The sequence below is a fragment of the Labrus mixtus genome, chromosome 16, assembly GCF_963584025.1.
Source record: "Labrus mixtus chromosome 16, fLabMix1.1, whole genome shotgun sequence".
NCBI lineage: Eukaryota > Metazoa > Chordata > Actinopteri > Labriformes > Labridae > Labrus > Labrus mixtus.
In genome coordinates this window covers 22,045,346-22,060,013 of record NC_083627.1, presented here as the reverse complement: position 1 = coordinate 22,060,013, position 14,668 = coordinate 22,045,346, and the positions used below count along the sequence as shown (strand labels likewise).

General features: G+C 39.0%; 1 protein-coding gene across 7 annotated transcripts in view; it reads left to right on the top strand.

Annotated features, from left to right (window-relative positions):
* The first annotated feature begins 1,622 nt into the window (after positions 1-1,622).
* The window catches only part of akap9 (A kinase (PRKA) anchor protein 9), a 67,729-nt gene continuing 54,683 nt past the window's right edge, over positions 1,623-14,668 (top strand). For 6 of the 7 annotated variants that reach the window (XM_061060027.1, XM_061060028.1, XM_061060026.1 and 3 more), the window contains exons 1-3: positions 1,624-1,814; positions 11,598-11,870; positions 14,512-14,556. In XM_061060027.1, coding sequence (XP_060916010.1) covers positions 1,767-1,814; positions 11,598-11,870; positions 14,512-14,556 — 366 coding nt within the window. In that variant the 5' untranslated portion in view covers positions 1,624-1,766. Of the gene's footprint in view, positions 1,815-11,597; positions 11,871-14,511; positions 14,557-14,668 lie in introns of all 7 variants that reach the window. The other variant, XM_061060024.1, reaches the window with a different exon arrangement.

Here is a 14,668-nt window from a genome sequence, read left to right as displayed (position 1 = left end):
CAGTGTTGTTTGAAACCTGTTTATATTAGTCCAGTCTAGTGTCATGCTGCAAAAATGCGAGGTGATTGCTGCAGAGGTTATTTGGAATGGCACTGCAGTGAAATGAAAATATTTGTGTTAAAAAAGAATCCTCTCAACTGGGACAGCTCTTGCAACCTCTCCTCCCGTTACCATAGCAACGGAGCCGAGGTTTTAAGCAGGATTCAGGCTGCATACAAAGCAGTGAAATTTATGACATTATGAAAACATCCAACATGTTGATTGGATTATCAATGATTGTTCTGAAAACTGATCTGCAGTAAGAAATTCAAGAAGTCTGCTATGTCTGCGTTTCGTCTACCAATCCTGATTTTCTACCACATCTCCATTATTTAATACACGAAGAGAAAAAAATACAAAAATATCGAAGCCATTTTGTTTATTCAAGAAGTTTTAAATGAGTTAAAAAAATCTTCATCTAACAAAGTGCATTTACTTAAGCACTATATGCAAATATAATTTTCAATTTCTTACAACTTCTCTGATCTACTCCTGACAGATAAAGTATTAACTACACTACATTGTATTTATTTGTCACTAATAGTAACTTTATAAAAAATAAACACAAAAGATATGAAGACATTTTGAAACATGCTACATTACTTAAAAACAGTAGCCTATATTTGTTTATATAAAAAAATAGGCTACTGCTAGCATGCTGTTGAATCAATGAGCCTATAATAATGAGTTTCATGTAATAAGCCCACCACTCTGACTATGGCCATGCTGCATAATGTTGGATACTATAAATACATTCGGTTGAAAAAATATGAGGAACAAAAAATGACTAAAGTATAAATAAATAAATGTTGGGAGAAATGCATACAATAATGTATAAATAAATAAATAATTAAATAAATGCATCAATAAATATATAAATAAATATATTTATATAAATAAATGCAACAATTCATGTAAAAATGAATACATAAATAAATATATTCATAAATTTAATTTCTGTGTCCATGTTGTACAAAGAAAAGTAAATATGGAAATTAAGTGGGCCATCCTAACATTACTGAAGTAGGATTGGTCAATTTTGAAAAATGTCAAATTTATATATATACTTTTCCTCTTACGACCTGGACACAGAAATAAATAGATGTGTAAATGTAAAAATACGGAAATAAATGAATAACTCAATTAATGTGGAAATGTATGCATTGATACATATATAACTGTAGAAATACACTAATAAATGAATAAATACATGTAAAAATATATAAATAGCCTTTTTCATTAACAAAGTGTATTTATTATTTATTCATTGATGTATTGTTTTCAGCATTTATATATTTATTTATACATTATTGTATGCATTTCTCCCAACATTTATTTATTTATTAATTTATTTATACTTTAGTCATTTTTTGTCCCTCATAAAAAAATAGCCAATGTATGTTTATGTTACCTCCTTTAACACAGACCTAAACAGCAGTAGCAGTGTGGAGAACATTTAGACAACTCATAATTACGACATTCCGCCAACACGTGAAGGCAACACTCGTGGAATGCCAGTGGGCGTGGCTGTGAAGGCACCTACACGACGTCATCATAGTTGAGTCTCATGTTTACGTGGAAACATGGCGGCGGACTACCAACAAGGAGACAGCACCTAGTAAACGCGACTGGCAGCTAACGAGACACCGTTAGTTTTTTATGAGTTATTTCTGTGATATTTCGCATGAAGCAGTTTCCGTCTTGTTGTAGCCACAGGGACAGCGGTGATGGAAGACGAGGAGAGGCAAAAGAAGCTGGAGGCCGGCAAAGCAAAGGTATGATTCTCTGTCATTTGGGTGTTAGCGTAACTCATTTACACTGCTGTTATTGCTTTAAAGTAGTTTCTTAATGTTATCGACAACTTATTCACAAACATCTGGGAGCGTCAGCTGTTATTTTGCCCCCCCCTCCCCTTCTTATCCCCCTCTCAGCTGTCAGTCCCACCAAACATGCGCCCCCCTTCTGACAGCCGGGTTGTTAGCATAGCCTCTGCTAGCTGCAGACGCCTTTTGTCGTGCTGCATGTCTAACACGTTATTCCGTCGTTAGATTTGTCTTTTCTGTTTTTTTGTGGGAATAAACAAGCATGCTAGTTTAATCACCTATAAGTCAAGCTGTCACACCGTTATTAAAGGTTTATAGTTGCCACATTAAGTGAGGCTGACAGGCTGGTGTAACAGGATTTACAGGACATGTCCCTAACAATAGCAGCAGACACATGCCAAACTTGTGCTATATTGGCTTTATCAATCAGCAGCATTAACATTTCGGTAAGGACAATCTGTCCAGTTACTCCTGTTAAATAATGTGACATCACACTGCAGTTTGTCACTTATAACTATGGCATCATCATTATTATGTTTGAGACATGAGTGTTGTTTCTGGTGATCTTAACAACACAACATTAAATCAGTTGGAGTTTGTCAGGTCATCAGTGCCAACCTCAAACTATGTGCGTAACATAAACATATATAAATCAAGCATGTTTGCAACAGAACCAGGAATTCTATTTAAAAATGTTGGCAATCAGTACAATCGAGAATGTGAAGAATATCTAGAAAGCTGTTTATCCACCAATTTTATTTTATTTATTTAAACCTTTATTTAACCAGATAAAGAACCCATTGAGATCAGGATCTCTTTCACAAGGGCGACCTGGCCGAGAGGGCAGCAGCACACGTCATAAAAAAGCATTACATGATAAAGAGACAGTTTACAAACAATAAGTTAAGAGAGAACAACGATTTACAATGTGCAAATTGATTTACAGATAAAGTGCAGAATCTCGATCACGGATTACAAATCAGAAACACTGTCCAGTTGTCTCGCGTATTTTATCTGTTAAGATTGAGCCGAAGGCTTTGAGCGAAATGAGATCCGCCATTTTCAATTCATTTTGGAGAAGGTTCCATGGGGTGGGAGCAGCAAAACTTAAACGCTCTTTTCCCGAGCTCCGTGCGGACACGAGGCACGGACAGTTTAAAGACATCACAGGAACACAAGGCAGAGTGGCTTCTGGTTCTTTGAAGGTATGAACATAAGTAAGAAAGCACCAAACCAATAAGTCACCTCATTAACTATATAACTGTTTGTCACTCCCAAGTGATTTCTAGTTGCGACTTTCTGCAAACAACAGACAGAGAGTTGTTGCCGTGGAGTCTCTAAACATTCTCCATCTAAACACTACAGATGGGTCCAGGTTTCATACTGGTGGGAAAGGCCATTAGAAAGACCATCTCTGTGGTTATGGCTCTGGCATTCTGGCTTATAAAAGACCCCTCTGTACTGCAGGAGGATATGACTGCTGTTTTTTGTTTTTTTTAACACAGTACAATGTCACCATGTCCTCACATGCTGCGCGAAGAACCTGGACGTGTTATTTCACTGAATGAAACATTGATGATGGTTAACAGGACTTTTTTTTCATTTGTTCTTAAAGCCTCACAGACTCAGACTGGATCTTGTTAGCTTAAATTGATTCAAAGCTGATTTATGTCAGAGCCAATAATCAAGCTATAGGCTTGTTTAGGTCACGACATAACCCGCTGCAATTCTAAATTTCCTTAAAAGATATACAAAGTGATTTTCCAGTTTGAAAATCTGACAGAAAGATCTGTCACTGTCCCCATCAATGTGTGCTTGGCAGAGGTACATGCAGAGTTTACGTTGGTGATGGAGGGAAGAAAAAAAATGTATTTAATGTCTTTTGTTCAGCCAGTTTGAAATGATGTCATCCTATGAATCTGCACTTTTGAGTCCTTCAAGACAATAAGTGTAGCATCATTGTGTGCTGGTGTTGTTGTGCTTCTGTTCCGATCCATTAGCTGCTGATGTATTACTGCTTTCACTTTTCTCTCTAAAGCAAAGTGGACCCATATTGACGTGTAAGTGCATTACCAGTGTTATGAAGTTACTTGTGCACACTTTGGCTCAGTTCCTCAATAACTTCGAGGAGAGGGGTTGGTATTGCCTGCTTCATGACTCCAACACTGCAGTGATAGCTTTTTTGTCTGAGAAACTGACAGACTCCATTATGACACCTTTTCTTATCCACAGGGGGGAGTCAGTGATTGTAACAGTGTCTCTCACCTTTGTCAGGTTATCTAATCCCACGCTCAGCAGCTGATTCAATATTGCCTCTGTACAATCATCTTATAGTGCCACTCGACAAACGGATATAATGTAAATACATGTCTGGTAGGTTAGTTACATTTTATCATCCAGAAACAGGAAAGAGAGGGGGAAAAGACGACTGACATTTTTGCGCTCTTTTCAGTCTTTTTTTCCACTGTAAATTGGGCGACAGCGTTTCCCAAGATTCACTCAACCTTGCAGACATTTCCTTTTTGTTCCGATTTAATCTTTCTGTCTGTAGATCAGTGCTGCTCTGTCCGTCCATTATTCCAACATCACACACAATGCTGAACAGTATTGATTTTTTAATTAAATATTAGGGAACGGCGTGGCCCTGTCCATTTTCTGCTCCAGCTAGTGGAGCGTGAACTGCAGTGGTTTTTAATTTCTCCCAACGGATACACACATCTTCTATGGAGGATGGCAACACTATGTGCTTCTCTTATTCGTTCATGTATTGGTGATGTTGTATTGTGTATAAATGTGTATGACTGTATGTGTGAAGAATAGCCAATGCTTAATGCTGGTGCTAATGGGGATCCTCATTAAGAAAAGAAAAAGGTTTTTCCTTCAGCTCACTGATCTATTTTATGCTGGTAAATTGGCCCACTTTTTCCCCTGACTAAGGTTTTGATTGACTGGTAGATGTGTAGGCTTTGTGAAATGTAGAGCTTGCTATCATCTGCAAAACGAGGTACCAGTGGAGTGAACATCTGATGGACAATTTCAAATGTATTAAATTCTTTACTTGTCTTCGGTCTTAGCTAGACCGATTAATCGGCCGGCCGATATTAGCATATTTAGTCATTATCGTATCAGCTAATTTTATTGCAGACATTAGCCGATATTACAAGATTTATTCAACAGTCAAAAAGCATTTCATTTGAGTATCACTGTATTACACTAGCAGTTCTCTTTCTGGCTGTCATCAGTAGAGTTTGCTATATCACAACAAGCATTATCACTACCCAGAGTGTAAAGCAGTGACGCATGTACATGCACATTTCCTTTCCTTTTGAGTGACCATCTTGTCTTCATTATGCTGTATTTCTTTTTCCCAAATGTTTGATAACTGAATTTGAGGGATCCATGCAATACATTTTATATCTATATCATTACAGATTTAGCATAGATAAGAAAGATATCGGTCGATATATCTGTATTGGATTATTTTCTCTCCCCAATCTCGATATCGGTCTCAAAAATCCATATCGGCTCTAGCAGCTTTTGATAGCTAATTGTGATGCAGCTAACAACTGTTTTTCTCAGTATCTATAAACCAAATGATTTTAACCTGACACAAAGTGCTTTATAGTAAACATGCTCTCCAAATTGGAGGGACTTATTAACAGCTGAGGCGTTCTATTGTCTGAAAGGTCAGTGTCAGGCAGCACTGGAAGTTTAAGGACAGTGATAGATACAAGTTGATCTAATTAGCTTATAGGCCTTGAATGCTTAATCCTCCAGCAGCTTAATCATGAACGTGTCCTCCTGTACATCTCTGTGTGACCACAGACTCGTTCATCCTAATAATTGGTTTAATTCACGGAGACAAATGGTTTACTCTTTGGCTTCAGTCTTTGTCCTCCCTTTGTGTTTAAATATATATCATTGAAAGAATACTCGTTAGTGTTCTGCTTCAGATGGGATTGGCAGGCGATTAATTGAATGTGAAAGCCTATCACCTCCCCAGTCTTAAATAGAGTATATGACCTGGCTTATGGCTGAATCCACCCTCTGTGCAGTTCTTTGAACTTTTGTTTAGAATGAAAGAAAACGTTTCCCATCTACTAAAATATTCTTCAGTATCTGTTTTTTCTCTTTTTGCAACAGCATAACAGTCAGCGTCTTGCATTAAGCTCTGGAAAATAGAGCTAAAGATGTATTCTTTCTTAAGCTGCTGTTGCAAACTGCAACGAGTGTAAATGTACCAAAAGGATGTAAGGTTGTTTAGATTTGACTGTCAACATGGGAGAACAAGTTTTCAGATAGGAACTAGTAATTAAATTCCCAGAATAGGTCATTAATCCAGGCTCTCGTGTCAATAGTGTGTTGGTTTAAGATCAAGATTGAACTCTTAGGATGTGTTTGAAGCAGAGTGCATGTGCAGGTTTTTCTGTCTCTCCGTTTATTTTTGGTAATACACCAAATGTTTTCCTCACTGACAATATGCACATTCTGACCATCAGAAACAAACCACTCAGAAGGCGATACTTGCAGATCATAACAGCAGTGAGCGTTGTTAGCAGACTTGATGAGTTTTATGCCTTACAGCTCAGCTTTCATCCCACGTCTGTGAGATTCACTTTACACATATAATAGTCTCTTGAAGGCAAATAAATAAATAAATAAAATAAATAAAAGTTCTTCTCTTTCCTCTGGCCATGATGACGCAGATGGGTCTGCAGGCGTTGCTCTCGTTGCTCTGTTTCAAGGACTGTTCTTTATTGTTGCTTGCACACTGGAATGTGTCCATAAAGTACACGGCTCTTCTGCCATTAGGTAGCCGTGTGGTGTTGACTAACACAGTGTTGCTGGCAGCCTCATTGACACATGACATTGGAGGCTGTGAGCTTCCCTCTCCGATCTCCACTGCAATGCTTCGTTTCAGTAACACTTCAGTATTTTTAGCAGTGTGTCTCACAGGCATCCTTCTGACTACACAAAATCACTGTTTAACTCATTTTAAGAGATAATGATTTTTCAGCTCCAAACAGATTTTTGCATTCAGCGAGCTTTCCCCCGGGCAAAACAGTTCTGATTATGAAAAGAAGATTTTTGACTTTTCCTGCAAACTGGTGTTCAACTGTGATTGGGTAGCATTCTTCCTTGCTAAACATGCATTACCAGAAATTGTCACTTGTTCTTAAAAAAACATTTTGAAAATGTTCTACCTGTATTTTTATTTTATTTCATTTTTTTTTACAATTTTAGGCGCACACTTAGCTTTGACGCCAGTTTGCAGGGCTAACTTCTATTTGAAGCCTGGAGATCATTATGGCAGTAAGCCATTAGGTGGTGGTGTATCTGAAGACATGACTAAATAGATCAAGTATCCTTTGCTCAACTACTATTAAAGCTGTTCACAAAGTTGTGAGTTTATATCTCATTGTGCTGTAAAAATTAATTTATCAACTGTATGACTGGAATAACCAGAAATCATTGTTGTGTCTTTCTCCCTCATCAAAAATAATGGCTGACATATTGAGATACATTTAAAGAAAAAAATCTACAATTCCAGACAAAGGTATTTAAAAACTGAAACATACCCTGATGAAAAACAAAATGTTCTCGTCTGTCCACAAGCCCTATCAGTACATCTAAGAAAACTACACAGATACATATCTAAATCATTTGTAGCTTCTCCCCACTAGGATGCAGTTATAGCTCAGCGGGTCTCACAACATTTTTCTGGATGTTGTAGTTGTTGATGGTGTTAGTCAGCTACTATTAGACATGTTTAAAAAAGAGGCTGTGTTTTAAAGCGCCTGTGTAAATGTTTTCAGACAGCAGATGGTGTTACACCTACGTAGTTTCTGCTTCCCCAGATGGTGATGCTACTACACCAGGCTCTGGGACTTCATATGCTCTGCCAAATAGGGCAGCCTGCTATGATAAGCAGCTCAACCAAAGGCTGGGGTTCCCAAGGTTTTTACAAAAGGCGGGGAGATTTCTGCTAATAGGTGCCCTGCATGGGGCACAGCACCACTGCTGCTGCTGTGCATTTCTGATTCAGTAGGAATGATAGGTTAGCATTGTTGTTGTGTTTTCAGAGCCTCTCTGTCGAAATACTAACAACATTCCCCACCCTGTAAGACAGACTTCCTCTCATATCGACTGTGTGCTCTGGTATTTCATGGATAAGGCTCTCATGGAGACACGGATAGATGGGTATATTTGTATGAGGGGTTGGGGCATGTGAAGAGGTGTATAGGCACAGATCAGTAGCCCTTTGAGCTTGATGAAGCCCACGCACAGCTCTGTTGTGTCGGCCTCCAACCTATTGTACAGCAACACCAAATCAGACCTGTCAAACAGGACTTGCTTTTAAGCTGACTTTGCTGCTGAAAGAGCAGGGTCAGCTTTTTGAAGCAAAGATACCAAATGATTGCTGGATGCAGGATTTTTTTTTTTATAAAGGATGTCTCTTTTTGATATCTGTGATAGTTAACTAGACAGTGTTGTGATTGTTGGTAAAAAAAAAAATTAAAAAAAACTACCTTTGGGTATGAGCAAAAAGGATAAAGAAATGGAAAATATTGTAACTTTCTTAAGGGGGAAATGGACTGTGCAGATTGGATGGAGTTTGTTAACTCATTCCACCACAACAGAGAATGTAGGACCAGACGCCTTTCATTGTCAGAGCCCAGGGGGCAGGAGGGAGTGTAGACCTGAATGAGGGAGTTCAGGTAGGAAGGAGTCGTTTTTGTTGCTGTTTTGTAGCGGGCAACACCATTTTGAATTTGATGCGAGCAGCACTGGGAGCTAATGGAGAGGGATGAACGTGGGAGTAGCATGTGCTATGGGGGTTGATTGAAGACCAGTCCTGCTGCTGAGTTCTGGATTATTATCAGCAGAGGTTTGAGTGTACATGCAGGAGGACCTGCCAGTACAGAGTAGTAGTAGTAGTCAATGTGTGACAAAAACCTGTACCAGGAGCTGTGTAGCATGCTCTGACAGGTAGAATCTGATCTTCCTGATGTTGTACAGGGCATATCAACAAAACCAAGCAATCAAGGCCACATGAACCTCGGGTTATCAAACATGACATAGGTTCCTTGCAGCATTTGTGGGTATAAGAGGTCGGTCCAAGCTGGATATTGATCCATAGTTGCACAGTGTTACTGGGAGCTGAGTCTTTGATTGGTTGAGTTGAAGGTAACAGCAAGGCATGACAAAATCCAGGCTAAGACTGATATGACAGAAAGAGCTGTGAAGTCGATGACTGTGAATGTTCTATTTAATGTTTTATACATTTTGCATCAATTGGGTGAACTAACCGGAAATAGTTCTGTGTGTAGCAAGCACTGATTTTTACAGCACTGGAGTTCTACTCAAAGAAGGAAAGAGCCACCTATACATGACAACAAGTCATGGAGGTAAAGGCTGAGCATGTCTAGTTTGGGAATCAGATGATTTAATTCTGTTGGCTCCATGAAAATGGATCGTTCTTGAATCTTGTTGATGATTGAAAGTAAAAAAATGGCAGATTAAAAGCTTGGGTTGCTACAGTGTCAGCAGAACTGTGAACACTGCACTGGACCGTTGTGGTGAAGAAAGAGTTAACAGAAAGCATGCAGAGCTTTGGAGTTACCAGTTAATCTGCCTTCCATCCCTCAGTCTTGTTCATGAGTTTTGAGTTTTCAATAGAAAGAATGAGATGGCACATACAAGCAGCCGAAATAAGTTCCCTCGGCATGGCGGCTTGGCTCAGTCTTAAAGATGGGATGAGGAGCTCAGACATCTGGAGGGGAGTTCTGGGGTAGAGCTGCAGCTTCTTACTGTCAAAAAAATCCTGTTGATTTGGTTTCAGAGTCTGATTAGAGAGCCTCCTAGTCCCTGTCCATGTCCAACTGGGAGAGACCTTGGGGAAGACCCAGAGCATGCTTAGAGAATCCCAACTGGGGTTCTAATCTGAAGCTAAAACAATCCATAAAACAATATTTTCTTCAGGTAAAAAAAGAGATGAATCCAGATTTGAAAGCTTGAATATTTACAACACAATGAACAGCGTGTTAGCCACCATTTGAATGGCTCTGAGAGGGTCCACAATATCTTTAAGCTTGTCCTTTCTCAGAACCCAATCCTGTGCAAACTTTGGTGCAGGTTTGGATTTGCGAGGCGTCGCTGGAACATAAAAGCTCCGGTTGATTGACGCATTCATCTTTTGTTTCTGGGAAAAGGTGACGTCTGGGCTAAATTTTCATAGCTTGCTGCCACCATGGCCCGCACCTCAATTTACATAAAGAATATAGATGGATGTATTGAAGGACTAATTTATCGGGGGTTATAGATGATAATAAGACCTTCCAGTTACCTTGTTCCTCCATGTATCAAACCAATTTTCCCAAGTACAAGTTCACAGGAACCAACATTGTTTCAATGAGAAAATGTCCTTGTTATGATAAATATGAAAATGTATCCTAACTAAATATATCGCTGCGTAATGATTGGTGTTATTGGTGTCATAACAACACGATTAAAGCAAAACAAATTCACCTTGAAAGTCTCCGATGTGAATGAAGGCAGCATAACACAAAAGCAAAAAGGATTACCTGTTAGTGAGCTTCATCACATGATTTAAAAAAAACCGCACAGAACAGAACAGCCTCTCTTAACCAGTACCTATTCCAAACAATCATGTGTAAATGTGCGTCTATAGGGTTATGATCTGTGTCATGGAGGTTACATGTGCTTTTCCATGACACAGGGAAGCAGGCATTAGCATGGTATCCTTGGCAACAGTCCGTCTACATCTACAGCAATCCATGCAACAGCTGCGGTGTGACACCTGTAGCCTCTGTCGCCTGTCTGCCCGGGGTCAGCTGACTCTGCGGTCACGTTGCTGTCAGTGGTTGCTCATACATAATGCATTATCAGTTGTACTTACTATCAAGACGGTGCAGTTTGTGTTATTGCGTAATGTTAAAAAAGGATTACGGTTAGGGAGTAATTGAGAATCAGTACTTGGAAATCTATTTGTACTTCTACTACGTGTGTGACGATGCTGTTGTGAAGATAAGACTTGTATAAAGTTTCTAAAGTCCCAAATATTCATTTTAAATAAGCAAGAGAAAATGTTTCATTAAACAGATGTAAACAGATGATTGGTTGTTTTACCCAGAGGAAGTTTTATCATGACTTAAAATATTAACAATTTGAAACATCAAAAAAACAACAAAAGACGACATGACGCTTTTGTGCTGAATGAAGCAAAGAAACGGAAACAAAGCTGTTATTGGCTATTTGACAGATCATTGACATAGTTTGACAATGTAATCCCTTTAGTCTGGATTAGCACCTTACACAGCAAGACGCGTTTGCTGGGTCACCGGTAGGGAGGACGCACTCCGAGCAGGGAGAGACCGTTTGGAAACACAGGATGTTTCGTTTGAGTTTTGCCAATTTGTGTCAACTCAACGTAGGTTCATGCTTTTTTTTTTTTTTTTTGTGCTAGTTGAGGTGTTGTAGTTGCATGATAGAATATAGCAGGTGGTTCTTGCTCTTAAATCTAAGAATTAGGGTTACACAAACAAAGATCTGAGTGGACGCTACAGCTGGAAACCTTGACCAGAACAACAACGATAAGTCTGCTGAAATGTTTGCTGCTGCTGTTGTTTGTTTTTTTTAAAATCAGTGAAACAGAGAGTGCAGATTTGATCTTTAACACTGCCTTTGTTTTCCTTCTTCTTCTCTCCTCCACAGCTGGCTGAGTACCGCCAGAGGAAAGCTCATGCGGACTCCCAAAAGAAACAGAAGAAGAAGAAGAAAAAGAAGCCAGCAGAGGACTCGGAGGGAGATTCACAGGGGAGGGTGGAGGTCGAGCCGGATCAGTCTGAGGCAGGGGAGGAGGTCTCAGGTGGAAGACTAGATGGAGCACAAGAAGGGAATACAGACCCGCCCACTACAGAATTTACTTTCGCCCGGACGCTGCGGAGCGGAGAGACTGTCAAGCATGACCAGACCTACACCATAGAGGTAGGTGCTTATACTTACTCATAACAGAGTATTGTAGCTGTTAGTAACTGTGCTGTTATTCTATACACTAAATATATGTATTTTTTTTTTTTAGTTCTTATGTATAAGGAAGACTTCAACCTGAACCTTGTGTTGCTTTGTATAAATGGTACAAATAAGGCATCTGTTGCACTTAAATCATCTCATCTCCAAATGAGGTTAATCACTAAATATTTAATTTTTTCGACAGATGTAGCACCAGTCTCTCAGGCCAAAACAAACTCCCTCTGCGGTGACGCACCACCTCCCCTCCTCCCCCACCCCCCTCTTAGTGCTCTGACCAATTGCAGTGGTTCTCCTGCAGTTGTACTGTTGTGATGATACTCAGAGCGCCAAATAGCCTGAGCATACATTTTGAAATATCCAAACCAAGAAATGTGAAAATGGTCAATAATAGATGCTCAAATTTAGACTGACAAGCACATGACTTTAATTCAAAGGGATGATTTTAGTTTTAAGGAGGTTTGGTCAGCTGGACTCTTTCATTTTTGGTAGAAAGAAAATGTATCTTTGACTTTGTTTTCCCAGAGTAAAGTTTGAACTTACTGACTGACGAGTCATCTGCTGTAGTCGGCATGATTTAAAATTTCTTTTAGATATTTTGCTTGTTTATTCTTTATATGAGAAACAATCACAGGAAAAGTGAATAAATGGGTGAGAAGAACTAAGAAGCTAACCATTTAACAAAACATTCATTTTTGATGATCTGATAAAATCCTGTGCTGTGTTTCAAGACACCAGCAGGGAAGGCTTTGGTTTTATAATCTGGTGCAGTGCTGCCTTTAGGGTCCTTCTTAATTTTCAGAGGAAACACTCTGTCCTTGTGTTGAATTTGAATTTAAAACAATCCATAGTTCTGAAGGTTTTTGGTTTTGCTGCGTGATTGGTTTAACTTCAAATGGTATTCTTGCAATGCATTATTACTCACTGGAACATACATGTCTTTATCAGTGATGCTTTTTAAAAGAAACAATGTTTGTGCAATATTTTCATTTATTTATATTTTTGCAAACTCAACCACTGTCCCTGCTAACGTCACTAACTTCCATTAAACAATGGTCAGTCCTGTTTTAAAATGAAATATGTTTTTTTTAAGATATTTTCATATGTTGTCTACTTTCTGACACATGACCTTAAAAACATGCAATGCACTCCTACATTAAAGGTACATGGAAATGTTGGAGCAAAAACACTGCACTGTCTCAATAATCGTTCTTATGAATAAATATTTAGCCACCTCTTTAGGAAACCATCTCAAACTGTTTAAAGACATGCAGACACCTGAGCACCCTTGCACTCTTTTTTTTCTTCTTCATTGTTCAAGCCCTCTCCCTCTCTTTTTATTAACACTACGCAGCCACTTTTTCCCCATGAACCCACTGATCATTTGATGAAGCACATGCCCACAAAACTACAGGTTGCCTTGGCAACAGACAATTGCCTCTTAAAACAGGTTGGAGTGCGTAGCTGTGCTTGAACAACTCCTGTAGCCTTGCAGCACTTATTTAGCAGATTTTAGGGTTGATTGGCTGTTTGAATGTTGCACTGCAGGGTGTTTTTTTTATTTTTTGTTTTTTTATTCCTTTGGTTGCGAGGCACATCCTCTGTAACAGAAGGTAAAGAGACTCGCTGTATTCTCCTGCTGCAAGGATGAGAGCCGCTGCGCATCACGGACAAATGAAAGTCGTGACTGTTTAGAGACATCACAGTTAATGTAAATAATTACTATTATGATTAATTATTAAATAAAACCAGCATGTTTAGTCTCACAATTATTTTCTGTCTTATCAAGACTGACTCGTCCTGGGGCTCATTTCTCCTCCCGACGACTCATTGTGACGCCCCTCTCTCTCCGTTAGCAGGAAGATGTTGCCGTGGAAACACAACAGCGTCAAAGTTTTCCATTCTGAAGTCTAACCCGGGCTTTTGAAAGAGATTATCCTCAAATACAAAAAGTGTTGACTCACGGTTGCATCTTAGACAACAACAGTCATGCAGACATTCTTCTTTGTTTGAGGAGTTGTGAACACTTTGAAGTGACGTAATGCAAACTATTAAAGCAAGACGTGTCATTTCTCTCCTGCGCTGGCCCCTGTGCATTTTTTAACACAAAAATAGATCGGGATAATGGCGGTCATTAGTTATGTGGGAGTGAAAAAAGACGCTTTGTGGCAGAAGTAGGTTAGACCCATTTTTGAATTCTGAGTGGGAACTGAAATAGGACATAAGGCAGGCATTTTTTTCCCCAACAGTAATGATGATAGGACATATGAGCATTAAAGAGTGACTAAAGACCAGAAAGGTTCTGAAGCTGGGATCAATAGTAGCCTATGTACTGTTGGGAGCCTTTTTATAGGTTAATACAAGTTGACACAAAGTGCTGTAAGTGCAGCTACACATAACTGTGTTTTATTGTATTTAACTGTTTATTTGTTGTCAATGTTGTTGCCGTGTGAACGGCTGTTTGGTGCAGAGGTGAGAACTAAATCTCTTTGAGGGATAATGAAGTGTATTGATGTTTTCTTAAATCTCTGCTTGTGTAACATTAAATCACATCTGTCCATTCTTCATTGATGAATTGTTTTGATCTCCACTCTTACAGCCGGAGAGTGAAATGTCCACAACTGCTGAGGATTGTTCCTCCGAGGTGAGATGACCTAAAATTAAATTATTATTAAATTATTTTATCTTTATTTTTTTTAATTTTATGCTAACTCCAAAATAATTGGTTTCATAATGCACAAATTTACCCAAATGCA